The following is a 16,389-nucleotide window of genomic DNA, read 5'->3' as shown; positions in this document are numbered from 1 at the left end:
AAAGTAGTTGGAGATGATGGATGGGAGGTAACAGCAGAGACGAAATCGACAGACGGGGCAGATTGCTATGTCCTGGCTGAAATTTCTAGCATTCAAGACAGAGTGGTTTTTATTCTAGGAATTTCCAGAATCGGCCAAGAAGGTACATCTTCAGCGGAGCCATTGACTGTGCAACTCTCCGCAAGACTTCAAGGTAAATGGGCTAGTTAGATTTGAATTATTGTCATTTCTGGCTGGCTAATTTGCAGTCGGGTGGCCGAGTTGTTTTTCGGTGATTCGCGGCTATGATTGCGTTACAGTTAGGTGTCGCTTATACTTTACTAAGGGTATCTATACTAACCATGCTTTTATGCATTCAGCTTCGCTACAACCTTCCCAGTCCCTTGCGATCATATGCCCATCTCGTTCCAACGGGATTCATAACTAATTTCACAACGTCCAATTTCAGAACACTAATTTAACTATAGACTAATTTCAGAATCACTAATTTCAGTCCAACCAATTCCAAAGGGTTTTTCAGCCTAAACTCGCCGTTGAAATAGTAGGATGGTCCTTAAAGTGTGTCATCTAGACCACCTTACTACAGACTATTTTCGAAAGAGCCAAGACTGGCTCTGGATCCAGATCAGAAATCACGTTCAGAATATGTTCGGTGGCTGAGGACGTAAAATAGACATACGACGGATGTCTGATCCAGGAATGTAGCTGGATCCGATAGTAAAGCTTGGCTGCTCGACCCTTATGTTGCGGCTATCAATCAATGAACAGCTTTCGGCAACATTGTCTAATTTACATTAGTGAAAAAGGCTCTCCAAATCCATGAAGACAACGTCCTTTTTTCTACTCGGATATACTTCTACTCACCATCGCTATCGATTTGGAACTGAGAGCTCCCCTCGACGGGTACGTCATCGAGCTCGTATTCGGCAGCTTCGATGTCAGCACCAGTCGTGCCCACCCTGGTGTACTGCGTGGTCGACCCTCTCCCGACGAGCTTTTGCACAGCCTGCGAGGCTTTTGCTACCCTCAGCCTGAGGCTTGAAAACAAGACTCTCCGGCCGTCAGTTCCTACCATCAACCACACAATTATTCCAGACAAGAACATAAAGATAAAAATGCCGTACCACCGGTGCGGTTTTATGTTCCACACCAGCTCGCCGTTGGACGACGAGTATTGGTTCTCATAATCGAAAAAGTGGTACTTTTCATCACCCCTGGGTTTGACAAACTGTGGTCTAGGAGCAATTCCATCCTGCTCTGCTCCAAATTTGTACACGTTGGGAGAGGCGGTATGGAAGAAGCCTGGACGCTCGAGCAAGACGCTGTTCTCGTAGTTGGGGTTTTGCTCTTCTTCCGACAAATTCATTTCCTTGATGGTGTAATTGTTGAAGGCTTGAATGTACTCATCGTTGGCATAAAGAATGGCCCGTCCTAGGGTCCATGAGAACGACGACCCTTCCAACTCCTCTACCAACTGCAATGACTTGAATTTGTTGTCTTTGTTGGGACGCTCGTCGATGCCAAAGCGTGGAAACCCAAGCCCCAAATGCAAGAAGTTCAAGATCCACGATGACTTGAAGCAGAGCTCGGCGAGCTCGTGCTCCTCGAGCTTGTACTTGTCCTTTTTTGCGTCGTTCAATTGCATCAAAGAGATGAACGACTTGGAGCAAACCTTGGTTGTTTCTTGATAAATCAACGCGTAGTCGTAGGTGTCCTCCTTGGAAGCGGAGGAGTTGGATTCCTCCTTCAGCTGATCCTTGTTTTTGGATTCTTTTGAGTGCTTGGACCTTTTCAGTTGGTCGTTCGTGCTGGACTCTTCAGACTGCTGCAGTTGGGACTTGGACGGGTCTGTATCGTGAGCCTGCTGGTTCTCCACTGGATCCTTCTTGCCTGGTGCCTCTCCAGTTTCGTACGACAATAAATTGGTAATTGCATCCCAGTAGCCACTCACAGCTATGAAATGGTTTACGTCAAAGTCAAAAGCAGGAATCAAATCGTTCAACAAGCATGTGCTGACCTGGTTGTCCTCGCTGAACTGCTTGCAGCTGGAGTCCTCGGTGGTGTGGTCGTTGTGCAGAAGAATAGGAAAGATCTTCTGCATGCATGTTAGGAAGTTGCTCGCACCAGTGAAATCAAATGTCACATCATTAATCTTGATGGAGGTGGTGTATCCGATGGGAAGGCATGGGTCGGGCACGGGAGAACGGAGTCTCGACGTGTGGCCATTTTCATCGTGGATGCCGTGCTCGTTCTTGTACTCGCTGACTAAAGACGACAAGTATCTGTTGTGTGCCTGGTACATTCCGAATCCCAAGAACGAATCGGAAAAAACATCAAAGTGGGTGCTTTCAGGCAAGGTGTAGTGCCCCACAGTGGGCCCATCTTGGGAAGGTTGGACAGGCTCGGAAGTACTGTCGCTGGTGCCATTGTCCGTGTCGCTTTGCGCATCTTCACGTCTATCAGCTGTCAATGCACCAAGCAGCATGTCCCTTTTCTCATCTCCGTCTGGGGTCTTGTCGCTTTTTCCATCAGACGTACTTTTGACAGGCATCTGGCGCAACTTGATCTTATAGAGAAAGTTCCGATGCTCGTCCGTCTCCGTGGAATTGGGCTGGAACACCACCTGTGTGGACGCACCGCCCATGTCCAACAACCCGTAAGTGGTATGGTTTTTTCCATGCTGGTGCTGGTCAGGATGATCGAGTGCTCCATTCATGTAGTTGATAGAGAGCCAGCCGTAGAGTCCCTCTACATCACCTGTGAGCACGTTGATGTGGGTGGAACACTCTGGCAAATAGAAGTCGGAGTTCCCAGTGATGTAAGAGCAGATGCTATCTAGAATCTCCTGCTGGCCTGTGGGAGTCAAGAGCCTCATTCCAGCAGTGGAGTGGACAAAGATGGGCGTTCGGTGGTGCTGGGACTTGGGCACCACCGCACTGGCCAACTGCAAGATGTCCTTCAAGTGGTGCTTTCCGATTTTCTGCGGACTCTCGCTGAAGGACGAAATGCCTGGTACGATCTTGCGGTGCCATTTCTTGTGGCTGGCTACCTTGGGCAACCGCACGGGGTCGGGAACGTCCAGACCACTGGAAGCTGGACGGATGCTGGCCTTAAAGTCGAGGCCATTCTGCAAGGCATACGTGGGATTGATCCAGTTGTAGACATACACCCGCGAGCCTTTGGATCCGGCATCGACGATGACGATGTAGTCGTAGGGAATGGTGTCGTCCTGGTAGTACAAGGGCCCGGGCTTGGTTTTGGGCTTCTTCTTCCGGGGTTCGACCGGTTGTGTGGAGCCCATGGTAACAGGGGACGAGGACAGCGCTATGTGAGGCCCACGATTGCAACCTCCTTGGCTGGGAGCGCGACACAGGTGTCGCAGTGTCGGCCAGAGGCAGAGGAGCGAGATGGCCAGTATTTCGAGGCTACTGGAACGGAATTGCCCGAGTTATTGCTAGTTGATATTTTCTGTCATGTCATAAACCACATCAACCTGTCACCTCATGTAAGATATTACCTCCAAGTGTCATGAAACACATCTGAAAATATGGCCTAAACAGGTGTGCCGTGTCGGCCATGACAGCGAGGGGCCGGACATTACGAGGCCAATACTGGGGTTTTTCGTGCATGTAGATGATCCAAAATTTCTGCAGCTTGTCATAAGTCACTTAAACCAGGCATGCTGTGAAAAAATTTCTAACCTTGTCATAGTCAGCTCTACTTGAAAAAATTGTCGGGCATAAATAATATCAGCATATTGCGGGCATGCTACCACTGTACCAGGCTGCAACTTCGGAAATCGCAATTGAGCAAGGCACTGTTACATACAATAAAGGTTACGCTTAGCGAGTGCTCTTGCTGACTATGCCTTGTATGTTGCAGCTTGTTTCAGTTTTTTAGTGCAGGTATGAATGAATTAAACTGTACATGAAAATTAGTAAGGAGGTCTGCAATACTGTCTATCCAGCTTGTAGAATCCTAGTACCAGCCCTGCCAAAGCCAGGAGAGTTTGTTCTTCACGAGGTACTCATGACAGCATCTAAGCTGCAATGGCTATTCGTAAAATGGTGTAGGAAAATAGAACCGGATGCAGATCAAAATAGGAAATCCGTCAAAATTCAACTCGTATACACCAGGAAACGTCATTTGGACAGCCTAGCAAGATGTTTAAGTGTTCCGCTCGTCCGTAGGGTTTTCTTTGCCTCATAAGAGGCTCTAAGAAATTTTCTTTTCATGATGTGTCAAAATAAACTATACCCTGATATAGGTTATTTTGCATACGGTAATACATTAACTAATTTTAATCTGCTAGTGGCACATAAATCCACAGCAGATTAATATTAACCTCCATCTTCCATCCGCTGGAATATCCCAATTCGATAGCTTGCTCGGTGCCCAGGTATGCTTCGTGTAGTGCATGGAGCCGTATGGTTTTATTTCCCAAGTACATCTTCTAGAAGTCACCTCGTAACTATTTTCCCTAAAGAGACAGCATTTCCGTGCTCGCTTCAATATTCTTGAATTCGTACTTACGGTCCGATCTCGAATCCGCCAATATCTTCTCGAAGGCTCGTATCTCGCAGTCGACTTTGTCATTCATCTGGACACCTAGTAAAATGCCAGTTCTGTATAAGTCCGCCTTTGGGTTAAAATAACCTCGCTGTTCGGCTTGAAAGGTGACGTTATTTTATTCTGTGGCATAATAAATATGTGTATGGTACATAGACTGACTCCAGGTTGGTTCGTGGTGGTCGCTTTCCTTGGTCATTGTAGTTCGCCAGGCGAGTCTCTTTTGGAGCACTCCATCTTGTTACTTTTCCAATAATAAGACCAAGTGCGAGACGCTTGAGAAGATACGATGGCTTTCTTGATTTTCCCAAATTACCTCTCGACCTGTCCTCACCTTTTTTTAGCCAAAGGCCAAATGGCCAACAGGATGCAAAACTGAATAGCGAATTCTATGCCTTTGATTGCCCTTCTGTTTTCCCAAAGATCTCTGAACCTCCTGGATACTTGGCTGGTTTTTTTTTCCTCTTCTTGCTCTCCATATTATCCGTCTTGTCAGGCCCTTGTAGCGTATTCCTCTTTTAGCTCATATCTGCCCTGGATTATCTTTTCTCGTACCTGGAGGAAGCCAGAGAATGGAGAAAGGCACTAATACAAGGCAGAATGGGAGCTCCAGACTTGCAGACTCGACTCTACCAGATTGAAAGCTACCATATGGAAAGCTACCAAAGCTGCCACGCTGGATGCTACCAAATAAAAAGCCACTGAGAGCTACCAAATCATGGAAACACACCATTAAGCTCAATAATGGAGGTAGCCTCCTAAGCAGCTCCGTGGAAACCGCCTCGAAACACCCCATCTACACTCGTCACATAACAATAAATAACCAGAAATCTATACAAAGAAACCGTGAATCATTAGCACCCAGCCATCACATGATGGCGCATTTGTCGTCCTGTTTGACGGTGGGGTTTTGGATGTTTTCGATGGCCTCGAGCAAGTCCTCGAACGCACTGTCGATGTTCAAGTTGTCCTTGACCGACGACTCGAGAAACTTGCACTTGAACGACTTGGCCAACGCCTCGCCCTCGGCAGTTTCCACCTGCCTCTGGTAGTTCAAATCGCACTTGTTGCCCACGAGAATGAGAGGGATGTCGTCCGTTCCGATCGAGTTCAAGATCTTGTCACGGATCACCTCGATGAGCTCGAACGACTGGCGCGACGTCACCGAGTACACCAACAAGTAGCCGTGGTTGCCGATCAAATGTTTTTCATTCATGATGCTGAATTCGTCCTGGCCAGCAGTGTCCAAGATTTCGATGGCGTACTCCTGGCTGTTATAGGTGATGGTTCTGGAGAAATGGTTCTCGATGGTGGGGTAGTACGAGTCCACGAACCGGTCTTCCACGAAGCGAACAGTCATGGATGACTTACCTACTGAACGAGAGCCGACAACGGCCACCTTGCGGGCTTTGACCATGGTAGGGGGGACAGGGTGGCTGGGGTTAGTTCACCAGCACAGAATGGGAAAATGGGGACCAGTGATAGGATGGCACAGGGAGGTGCAGGGTATGATACGTGTCACTAGCAAGATAAGGAAGCGATGCCGATAAGTCGAGAAAGATGTCCGAGCGATATTGGCTGGGCACGACGGGTGGACATTTGTCGTGTGCGCTTAGCGAGGCGCGGGGGCTGCGTGGTGCGACATCCTGTGGTTGCACTGGCTGCACTAGTTGCACTGGCTGCACTAGTTGCACTACTTGAAGTGGGCCCAGCGCTAGCGTGCAGTACATGCACTAGTGCAAGTTAGACTTGCCGTGGAAGATTTGCCCGAGATCTGGGCCGATATTATCAAGCGAGAATAGTGCATGTAGCCAAGAGACAATCGTGGAGGATCCCCCAATCCTGCAAGGCTGGCACAGCCTCGTTGAGGGGCGGTTGGGTAGGGCAGCGACGCCCATCCATTACGAGCAGGACTCTCGCGGCAAGAGCCGTGGAAGGGAAACCCTTGCGAGTACCACATCTGCATGCCCCATGCTCCACCAAACAGAAAGCGCCGCCAGCACCACATGCTGTCGCTTATCTCCTCCATTTAAAGTTGAGTCACACTGTCGGTTGGAACAGCCGACAGATCTCACGACGCATCTGGTGCTGGATTTACGGCTCGCATAATAGAGGCTCAGGCTGTCCCCGTGCAAAGCCCGGCAAAACCCCATGTGGTCGATGGTCATTGGGGCATCTGGGGCGGCTTGGATCTTCGGCAGTTACTCAATACGAACCGAAATGCCCAGCCGCCGGGTCGTCCAGTCCGGGCTGGATGGGCCCAGGTGCCCGGTGGGGCAATACGCTTCCTGCACCAACTACATGCTGGCGGCGCTAACTCATGGTGGGGCACCAACCCACAGCTACAATAGTGGATTGTGTCTGGCGATTATAGGCAGCACCGCACTAGAGCCAGATCCATTATTGTTCGGTGCAGCAGGAACCAGAGCTCACCAGAGTGAGAGTCACGTGGCCTCCAGACTGGACCGCCAGTGCTATGGAGGATTGTTAACTGTGTGTATTTAACTGTGTATTATTAGGTGCGGAGCTCGCATAGTATACAATAAGCTATAGAAGTATTGTGACAGATATTAATGTTACAAGCAGGGCGCAAGCCCCGCTGATTCTGGTTGCGCCAGCCCGAAAATGTTATGCCATGACGAACTGAACAATGCACAATGCACCCGCCTACTTGATCAAGTTATGCACCGACACTTTGGAGTCGGTGGGGCTTGCGCCAGAATGGTCACCAGTACCATTCTGGTCCTTGGAGGCCTGCGCAGCCTCCTCCTGCTCCTGGAGCGGCAGCAGCGCCTGGTCGTGGTCGTGGTCGTTGTCGTCGTCCTCGCCGTCCTGGAGCAAGTCGAGGCTGGTGTCTCTTCTCTTCTTGTTGCCCAAGCCGTTCAATTTCTCGTACCCCAAGCACACCTTCTTGGAGCGCTCGCAATTGAAGCAGGTGGGCTTGCGCTCGTCGCATTTGATTCTTCTCTTGCGGCACGTAAGGCAGCCAGTCCGCGTCCGTCTCTTGATGATGCGGCGCTTGTTGATCAACGCGTTATTCTCTTCATACATTCCTGGCGCCATCTGCATGCCCACCATCGAGAGTCCGTTGTCCATGGTCTGGGACATCATGCGGGGCGGCATGCCGGGGTGGTAGTACCCAGTTCCGGGGGCACCTGCAGGGGTTGCCCCTGGCGGCACCTGGTACATGTATGGCTGCTGGACATGCTGGTGGTGGAGGACCTCGCCCTGCGGACCCTGCTGGTACACCGGTGCCACCGGGTAGTAGTAGGGGTAGCCTGGTGGAGGGTTCATGTCGTGGGGACCTGGCGCATGTGGAGCCTGCGGCGGCTGCGGAAGCGATTGGGGGAACTCGTGGTAAGGGTAGGACGCGCCTGACGTAGGCAGGGTGCCTTGGCTATGGCTGGGGTGGGGGTACTGGGGAGCTGGTGGGAGGTTGGATGCGCTGGCCACCGCCTGGGTCTTCATGGACGGCGAGGAGTTGATGGTGGAGTAGGTGGTGGTGGAAGGTTCTCTGGTGAGCGGGTCGATGGACGAGGATGTTGACATGCGTTGGTTCAACTGGTAGTTGACAGGAGGGTGGGGGGATGCGAGTAATGCGACTGGTTGAAGTAGTCGGTGCTATGGGGGGTGTGGGTGTGGCCTGGTGCAGACGCCGGCGCTCTGGCCGTGGGTGGTGCAGGGTACACATGCTGGGGCACACTATGCGCTGGCGCCTGGGGCGTCTGGTTGTACATGATGGAGGGCTCGGTGAGCCTGCGGATGGGCGCCGGTGGGGGGAGGTTGGCCCGCGAGGACGAGTAGTTGAGCTTGTTGGAGAAGGATGAGGAGGACGAGATCCGCGGTATGGTGGAGGGCGAACGGGGCGCCGACACTGGCTTGGTGTCTGCAGGGAGCGGGAGGCTGCTGGTGGGCGAGCTGTCTTTGGAGGACTTGATCATCAATTCCGACACTGAAGGAAGTTGAGTCATTATGGATGGGACATAAGGTTGGTCAGGTGGATGAAAGGTGCGGTGGGGGATCAAGGTGGTGGTGAAGGACAAGCACTGCTTAGGGTGTGGTTGGGACAAAAGTCAAAGTCAGGATACTGGTGGTGGAGGCTCAGGCAAAAATTGACATAGAAATAGTTCCGGATATATCAATATATATTTAATGGAGTTATAAATTTTAGACAACCGTAATGCATGTTCCGACTTCGTTTCCGACCGCGACCACTACAAACCGCCACGCCAACTGGTTAAACTTGTTCTTTAGCTTCTTTTACTTTGAGTTCTTTGTTTATTTTGTGTGCATTTTGTAGATTGATAATTTATTTTTTAGAGGCACGTACAGGTTTTCACATACTTCCAGGAATATTTCGGGGGCAGGGTTGAGTTTTCGCTGGTGAGGGAATGAGGCCATCTGGAGATTGCTGGGCACTCGGCTTTGTGTCGCATAGGGGTTCGGACCAACCTGTGCTAACAATCTCGTTGCCTGAGCTCTGTCAGCCCTCTCGACACCCACATACTGAAGTCACACACGGCTTGAAACTGTACATGCAAGCTGTGGGTCGATGAAAGGAGAAAAGAAAGCTTATACTAGTTCAGATATATGAATCATACAGATAAAATATAATATATTATTCACCACCGCAGGATTAGGGAGCACTGGATATGAACACCAGCCCCACCACATCTTACATCGCGCATTTTTTCCATTTTGTGCAGTTAGTACAGCTTGCGCAAACATTTCAATTCTAACCGAAACGTAACAATTGCCTCATTTTGTGGATATTATTGCTTAACTATTAGCCTAAATATCATCGTGCAACCGATTGCCACCAAGGCGATGGCCCACATCGAGTCTCATCCCCATCATTTATGGTTTGTTCGAAATAGAGTTTGGCAAACCTTGTTTGAAACATGGGTTCTCCTTAATCCCCGTGTCAATATCGGAAACCCTTAAACTGCATTAGAGGTTTTCGTATTGGTGCCTACTAGCGGAGTTATCCGCATACTGTGCAGAATACGACAATGCATCTGGCACCACCTTTTTACCCTTATTGTCACTTTGCAGTTGTTGCGCTTCTAACTCAAGTCTTGTCCAGGCTGATCTTTTTGTTGGTTATGCGCTCTTGTCATGCACAAATATTTCGCGCCTATTCTTGCCTGCTGGATCTTTTTGTAATTATTTTACTTTGATCTCATCCGCTCCTATCCTTACTTCGCTTTCGGCGATGTCACAGGAGCCTAGTCGAAAGGCCAAGTCTCTGTTTCAATATTGCGTTCCTGAAAGAAAAAATACTATTTCAATCCCAACAATATGATGATAACTGAGAATTGTTCATCATCAACCCAAAACAAGAAATTTCACCGTGCATACAATCTGCCCATCGACTAACGATCGCTCCTCAAACGGTTTGGACGGTAGGATTACCAGATCATTTATATATATAGATATACGTCTCTTTCACCTCTAGTGCCATGCGCCTGGATGCCTCAGATGTGGTCTCCTGGCTCCTAAATTTAGGGTTTTTCCCTTCCATAAATTTTATGGCAATCTACGAAGGGCAATCTGGCTAAACCTTAGGGCCCCCTGTATTTTCTTGGTGGTAGGGATTTCTGCAAGCTACATATATCCATGCCGAAGTTAAGGATGCGATTGTCCAGAATACAGCAAAGTAGCCCAAGAACTATATGGCCCAGCAGTACCATTTCCGAATCCGATCAATAGAAACGGAACACCAAAAAATAGCAAGTTTATGAGATTTCATGATGTCGCAAATTGCGGAAATGCATGTAGACAACCCATACTTTGCGTCAAGGGTTATGTAACGCCCTGTCATGCCATGCCATGCTATGTATTCAGTTTCTCCTTGCCCTGATCGTTTGTGTGTAACAAACGCATGGGAGTGTTCGTTAGTCCTTCGTCCGTGGGCCTCGCGCGCAGGGTTTCACCACCAGATGTCAATTTCCACTCTTGTCTATTCCGGCCTGGTTTCAGAATCTGTAGATCCTGTTATTCCGCACTTCGGGTTTTTGTCTATTCCGCACCGGTTGCCACGGCGGTTTCATGTCATTTTGTTGGGAGAAATCCCGAAGGCTAAGAAATCAGTACCAGGAGTTAAAATATTCCAAATTTTATACACCTCCGCATTACATGGAATAGAGTTTGAAATCGAAGGTTATCAAAGTTAGTTTGAGTTCGTGTATCTAGGCTCCGTAAAAAAGAACCCCCACGCTATTTCTGTAGGTGAATCCGGTTAAAATATTCTTATGCACTAATAAATATTAAATCTGCATTGCCAGTAAATCGCAGGGACAATACTCTCGCTCAGTTTAGCGATTACATAAACCTCATGATCACATTTCGTAATTGTGGGCACCATCTCCGAGAAACAAAGTTTAGCTAGCGTTTCTTTTCGCCCCCATGCGCTTATTGCCGGAGAAGCACAACTAAATGAAATTGCCAACCACTCAATCCGGCTGCTCCCCTTGAGCATGACGGTCCAATTCCAGATCTGCGGAAGGTTAGGCACGATCCTGACACAAGCACTAAATCCGTGGAGCTGCAGTGCTCGTTTGGGACTGATGTCTCAGCTCCAAGCACCAACCTGCCCAGGCATGATTGTTGCACCTGTCGCCAGATTCTCTTGGGTGCATAGACTGGTCATGTCGATGTAGCTTATTTGGCACCCCCCAACTCTATTGGACTTGCGGCTCCGGCATCATGCGTAGGCTATTTCTCCCGTTAGTGCACGGTTATGGCCCTGGGATGCTGCCAGAAGCGCTCATTCCACAGTTTCACCTCTGATTGTACGCTTATTGTTCCTATTTCAGCTACATGAGGACCCCGCTGGTATTGTGATGGGATATTATCTCGATTGTCGTAGGACTAGGGGGGGAAGCTATTGGTAGCTGCCGTTTAGGCGAGGGCTAGCCGTGAATCCGCCCGGCGCGTATCACGATAGAAGGGCTATGCGTGATCCACAGCTAGAAGCGGATGGCGATAGGGAGCACATGGCGGCCATGGCCTGTTTTGGCGTGGGGGACCGAGCCCGGCCACGATTGTTCGGCCGCATTGAGGTAATCCCCGCTAAACCCCCAGTAAACTCCGCGTGTCCGTGGAAGCCTGCATGCGGGCCACACATATTCGCTAAACCCCCAAACATCGGAGAATGCGCACCCGGCATAGAACCTGGCAGCCTGAAATCCACTCTAACTGGTGCATGAGATTTACCATTTCACTCGCTGGAATCCTGTGAAAATTTGGACCAAGGATCCGTGGTGCCGGTTTAGATTCTTCGGCATGCGCAATCTATTATCTATTGTCTACACCATCGAATTTTCTGGCTCTCGCTTCCCCTCGTTTAACATTTTTTGGGCGGTCGCTTACCTCCGTGGAGGCTTGTGCCAAAATAATCTCGGGTCAAACCTTTCCTACTTGGGCATTAAAGGTGCCTGTGCAGCAGTTGAGCCGGTGAATTCCACGCCAGTGCCGATACGGCGATAAAGCCACCCTGGTACGGCCTCCTCTACCTGGCCATCCTCCCCCAGCCTCGTGTTCGATCCGCTCGTGCTGGCTACGCACATTAGCCTATCTGCGTTCTCCGTAACCAACTTAAGCTTTCAGTTACTCGAACGCGCTTCGCTGCCTTTATGTTATCGGCTATACTATCTCCGGAACATGTCGCTGTTTAAGCTTCAAAGTTGGCCCGAAACTTTAGTTCCACTTGAATCCCGAATCCCGGAATGGGGCAATGCTGACACATGCGCAACTGGGCATGATAGCCGAACCTGGGCCTGATCCAGGGCAGCACCTCGCGCCAACCCCTTGACACAACGCAGTTGCGCTTACAAGCGACGTACCTCATTCACGAGTCTGCCTCGTACAAGTGGCAGCTTGATCTGGGAGGGCGGTCCTGTCACGTGTGGGCCCTGTTGGGGTCATAACCAGCTGTCACTGCCAATTCCAGGATGGGCCCAACCTGTCAGCGTCGGGTGCATGACAGGGCTGCCGCACCGTGTTTACTGGTTGCGATTGGCTCACTTTAGGCATGCAATTCACATGACAATAACATTCTTTGAGGCTGAATGCTAGATTATTTGCAACCTCGTCCCAAATTGGCAGAACACCAATCAGACAACCCCCACCACACCACCCCTCGGTGGGCTGCACAATACACGGCCCATGCTTCCATTTCCAACTTTTAATATTTTTTGCTATTATCCCCGGGTATATACCACTAGCACTATTGTACAATTAGAGAAGAGGGGATCCATATGCTTTGGGCCCCTCCCACTTCGGTTTTCGATACGTTTTGTCAACAACTCCGAAAAAATACCGAATTTCATTTAAACCGTATCGGTACTAATTTTACCTCATTTCACTCGAACGCACCTTTATCGTGACACCCCCTCAGATTTTGGATGTGCCTGATGAAATGCACCCACAGTGAGACTGGAATTGATTTTCCAACGGGAACCCTCGAACTTCCTCCCAATCGTATTTCCTCTACTTGGGAAGAAATGCAATCACTCTCCTTGCCATTCACCTTTCTACACAAGTTTGGGGAAATGAAATTTATTCTTCAATTGGATGTGCCCACCCTTGCGCTTTTTAGGCCCAGACTCCCTTCTGTGCTGCCTCTGCTTTCTGGAGTCGCCATGATTCGAAGTCATTGAGCTACTATAAAAGAGTCGATCCTCCGGCGTGCACCTACCGCTGATACCAAGTTTCGTCACGTGATGCTCCCCATTAATTTTTCACGGGATGAGATGAGATCACTTCCACAACCATGTCTGATAGTGAGCTGGATTACGACATTACCAAGTCGCTTGCGTTAGCAAACGACTCGGACAGCGAGTACTCGTCCGAGGAAGAAAACCAGGAAATTCAGGACATAATTTCCAGCGACGACGAAGACGAAGAACAACAAAAACCATCCAAGAAGAAGCAGAAGTCCAACCATGGCACAGCCATAGGCCAGTCTGCGTTTCCATCGTTAGAATTGTCGGACAACGAGGATGACGAAAGCACAACCAAGCTGGAAGCCAAGGACTTGAGCGCATACTTCACTGCCAACAATCCCCAAGCCAAAAAGGCCAAGGCAGGCTCTTTTGCATCGTTCGGTTTCTCCAAGTTCTTGCTCACCAACATCTCCAAGAAGGGATATCGTCAGCCTACGCCCATCCAGCGGAAAACCATCCCGTTGATCATGGAAAACAGAGACGTGGTGGGTATGGCCAGAACCGGTTCCGGTAAAACTGCAGCCTTCACCTTGCCATTGGTGGAGAAATTGAAGTCCCACAGTCCTCGTGTGGGTGCCAGGGCAATTATCTTGTCGCCCTCCAGAGAATTGGCCTCGCAAACTTTCAAGCAGGTTAAGGAATTCAGTAGAGGAACCGACCTCAGATCCATCGTTTTGGTGGGTGGTGAGTCGTTGGAGGAGCAGTTCTCGTCGGTGATGTCCAACCCCGACGTGATCGTGGCCACTCCGGGGAGATTCTTGCATTTAAAAGTCGAAATGAACATGGACTTAAAAACGGTGGAATATATCGTTTTTGACGAGGCTGACAGATTGTTCGAAATGGGTTTTGCCGAGCAGTTGAACGAGCTCTTGGCCGCATTACCCCCACAGAGACAGTCGTTGTTGTTCTCTGCCACTTTGCCTCGGTCGTTGGTTGATTTTGCCAAGGCTGGCTTGACGTCGCCAGTTTTGGTCAGATTGGACGCAGAGACTAAGGTTTCTGACGAGTTACAGATGGCCTTTTTCACCTCCAAGAAGAACGAGAAGGAGGCCAACTTGTTGTACGTGCTCCAGGAGGTGATTAAATTGCCGTTGGGTACGCCTGAGCAGTTGAAGAAATTAAAAGACATGGAAAAACGGTCCAACGACGAGGACGAGGAGGAGGAAGCGCAGGAAGTCAACGGAAAGCGCACCAGATTCAAGTTCAAGAAGGAACGGTTGCCTCCTGCCAACGTGCTTCCTTCTGAGAAGTCTACCATCGTGTTCGTACCCACCAAGCACCACGTCGAATATATCACCACCTTGTTGAAGGACGCAGGCTATTTGGTGTCGTATATCTACGGTACGCTTGACCAGCACGCCAGAAAGAACCAACTCTACCAGTTCCGTATTGGAGTCACCAACGTGTTGGTGGTCACCGACGTGGCAGCTCGTGGTATCGATATTCCCGTGTTGGCAAACGTCATCAACTTCTCGTTGCCAGCATCCTCGAAGATTTTCATCCACAGAGTGGGTAGAACTGCCAGAGCAGGTAACACTGGTTGGGCCTACTCACTTGTCAATGAGAAGGAGTTGCCCTACTTACTTGATCTCGAGTTGTTCTTGGGAAAGAAGGTGCTATTGACGTCAATGTTTGAGGAAAAGTCCCGAATTCTCAAGGAAAAACAGGGAAGTGCCTATGTGGCTCCAAAAGTGTCGTACATCGACCGTTTGGTGGTGGGTGCCATCCCCAGACTCGACGTGGAGACCTTCCAGGAGTTGTACGAGAACTTGCTCCGCAATGATTACGAGCTTGGAGTGATAAAGGACGTTTCCATCAAGGCTGAAAAGTTGTTCTACCGTACCAGACAAGCTGCCTCGCAGGAGTCATTGAAGAGGTGCAAGGAAATCATGGAAACCGGCTCGTGGGACGACCAGCACTTGTTGTTTGGCCCCAACTTAGAGAAGGAGAAGGAACGGTTTTTAGAAAAATTGAACGCCAGATACTCGAAGGAAACCGTGTTCGAGTTCAACAAGAAGGGTAACGACAGGGACGAGAACAGCATGGTGGAGTTTATGAACAAGAGAAGAAGACAGCTTGCTCCTATTCAGAGAAGAGCCAAGGAAAGGAGGGAATTGTTGGAAAAAGAGAGAATTGCCGGCTTGACCCACGGTATTGAAGACGAAATCTTCAAAAAGGAGTCGGGAGAAGTCGGTTACTCGGCCCAGGTCAACGAGGACGAGTTGCAGGATGCTTTTGAGGATGCTGATGACATCATCGAGTCCAAGAAGAAGGAAAAGAAGTCGTTCAGAGATCCTCAATTCTTCTTGAGCCACTACGCCCCAGCCTCGTCCATCCAGGACAAGCAATTGACCATCAACTCCTCGTTCGCCAACGAGGCCTCCAACGCAACCTTCGACTTGCAGAACGACGAACTGTCGCTGAATAGACAAGTCATGAGATGGGACACCAAGAAGGGTAAGTACATCAACTCCCAGTCCACCGACAAGAAGTACATCATTGGAGAGAGTGGTAACAAGATCCCAGCCACCTACAGATCGGGACGGTTCGACGAATGGAGAAAGCAACGGAATCTCCAGCCTGCTAGAAACGGAGCCATCGAAAAGACCGATGCAGGTGCCAACGACAAGAGATTCAAGCACAAGAAGACAGCCGCTCCCAAGTTGCCCGACAAGTTCAGAGACGACTACCACAAGCAGAAGAAGAAGGTCGAGAAGGCCATGGACTCGGGAATTAGGGTCAAGGGATACAACAAGCCTGGACAGCAACAAGAAATCAGAAGCACCGAGCAAATCAGAAAGAACAGAAACATTAAGGAGAAGAGAAAGGAAAAGAATGCAAGGCCATCCAAGAGAAGATGAGCTTGCTGGCGCAGCCTGGACCGCTGGCCTTTTTATAGACTCAATATTGGTAATAGAATTCTACTTAGAATTGGACAGTAGACCGATCTGTAGTATGGCTGGTTCATAGGATACACTTTACAGGTCAGCAGGTTCCTCGAACATCCAGTAGAACTTATTTTTGCCTTCACTCTACTCATCTGTTCTGCTCGATGCTAACAATCATGTTCACTATCGGTAGAGGTGATGAA

General features: G+C 49.5%; 4 protein-coding genes across 4 annotated transcripts; 1 reads left to right on the top strand and 3 right to left on the bottom strand.

Moving 5' to 3' along the window:
• Nucleotides 1–856: 856 nt before the first annotated feature.
• On the bottom strand, nucleotides 857–3,301 carry CANTADRAFT_57044 (uncharacterized protein; the record flags this gene model as incomplete). Its single annotated transcript, XM_020210654.1, has 3 exons — nucleotides 857–1,717; nucleotides 1,877–2,417; nucleotides 2,535–3,301. 3 exons carry the CDS (start codon nucleotides 3,299–3,301, stop codon nucleotides 857–859), a joined length of 2,169 nt encoding a protein of 722 aa, XP_020062185.1.
• A 2,136-nt stretch (nucleotides 3,302–5,437) lies between these two features.
• On the bottom strand, nucleotides 5,438–5,986 carry RHB1 (putative GTPase; the record flags this gene model as incomplete). Its single annotated transcript, XM_020210662.1, has 1 exon — nucleotides 5,438–5,986. The coding sequence occupies one exon, from the start codon at nucleotides 5,984–5,986 to the stop codon at nucleotides 5,438–5,440; it is 549 nt and encodes a 182-aa protein (XP_020062184.1).
• Nucleotides 5,987–7,236: 1,250 nt separating this feature from the next.
• Nucleotides 7,237–8,540, bottom strand: WOR2 (Zn(II)2Cys6 transcription factor WOR2; the record flags this gene model as incomplete). Its single annotated transcript, XM_020207015.1, has 2 exons — nucleotides 7,237–8,171; nucleotides 8,273–8,540. 2 exons carry the CDS (start codon nucleotides 8,538–8,540, stop codon nucleotides 7,237–7,239), a joined length of 1,203 nt encoding a protein of 400 aa, XP_020062183.1.
• Nucleotides 8,541–13,345: 4,805 nt separating this feature from the next.
• Nucleotides 13,346–16,159, top strand: CANTADRAFT_23892 (putative ATP-dependent RNA helicase; the record flags this gene model as incomplete). Its single annotated transcript, XM_020207014.1, has 1 exon — nucleotides 13,346–16,159. The coding sequence occupies one exon, from the start codon at nucleotides 13,346–13,348 to the stop codon at nucleotides 16,157–16,159; it is 2,814 nt and encodes a 937-aa protein (XP_020062182.1).
• Nucleotides 16,160–16,389: the final 230 nt, after the last annotated feature.

This window comes from Suhomyces tanzawaensis (assembly GCF_001661415.1).
Source record: "Suhomyces tanzawaensis NRRL Y-17324 unplaced genomic scaffold CANTAscaffold_8, whole genome shotgun sequence".
In the NCBI taxonomy this organism is placed as follows: Eukaryota; Fungi; Ascomycota; class Pichiomycetes; order Serinales; family Debaryomycetaceae; genus Suhomyces; species Suhomyces tanzawaensis.
This window is presented reverse-complemented; position numbering and strand designations above follow the sequence as displayed.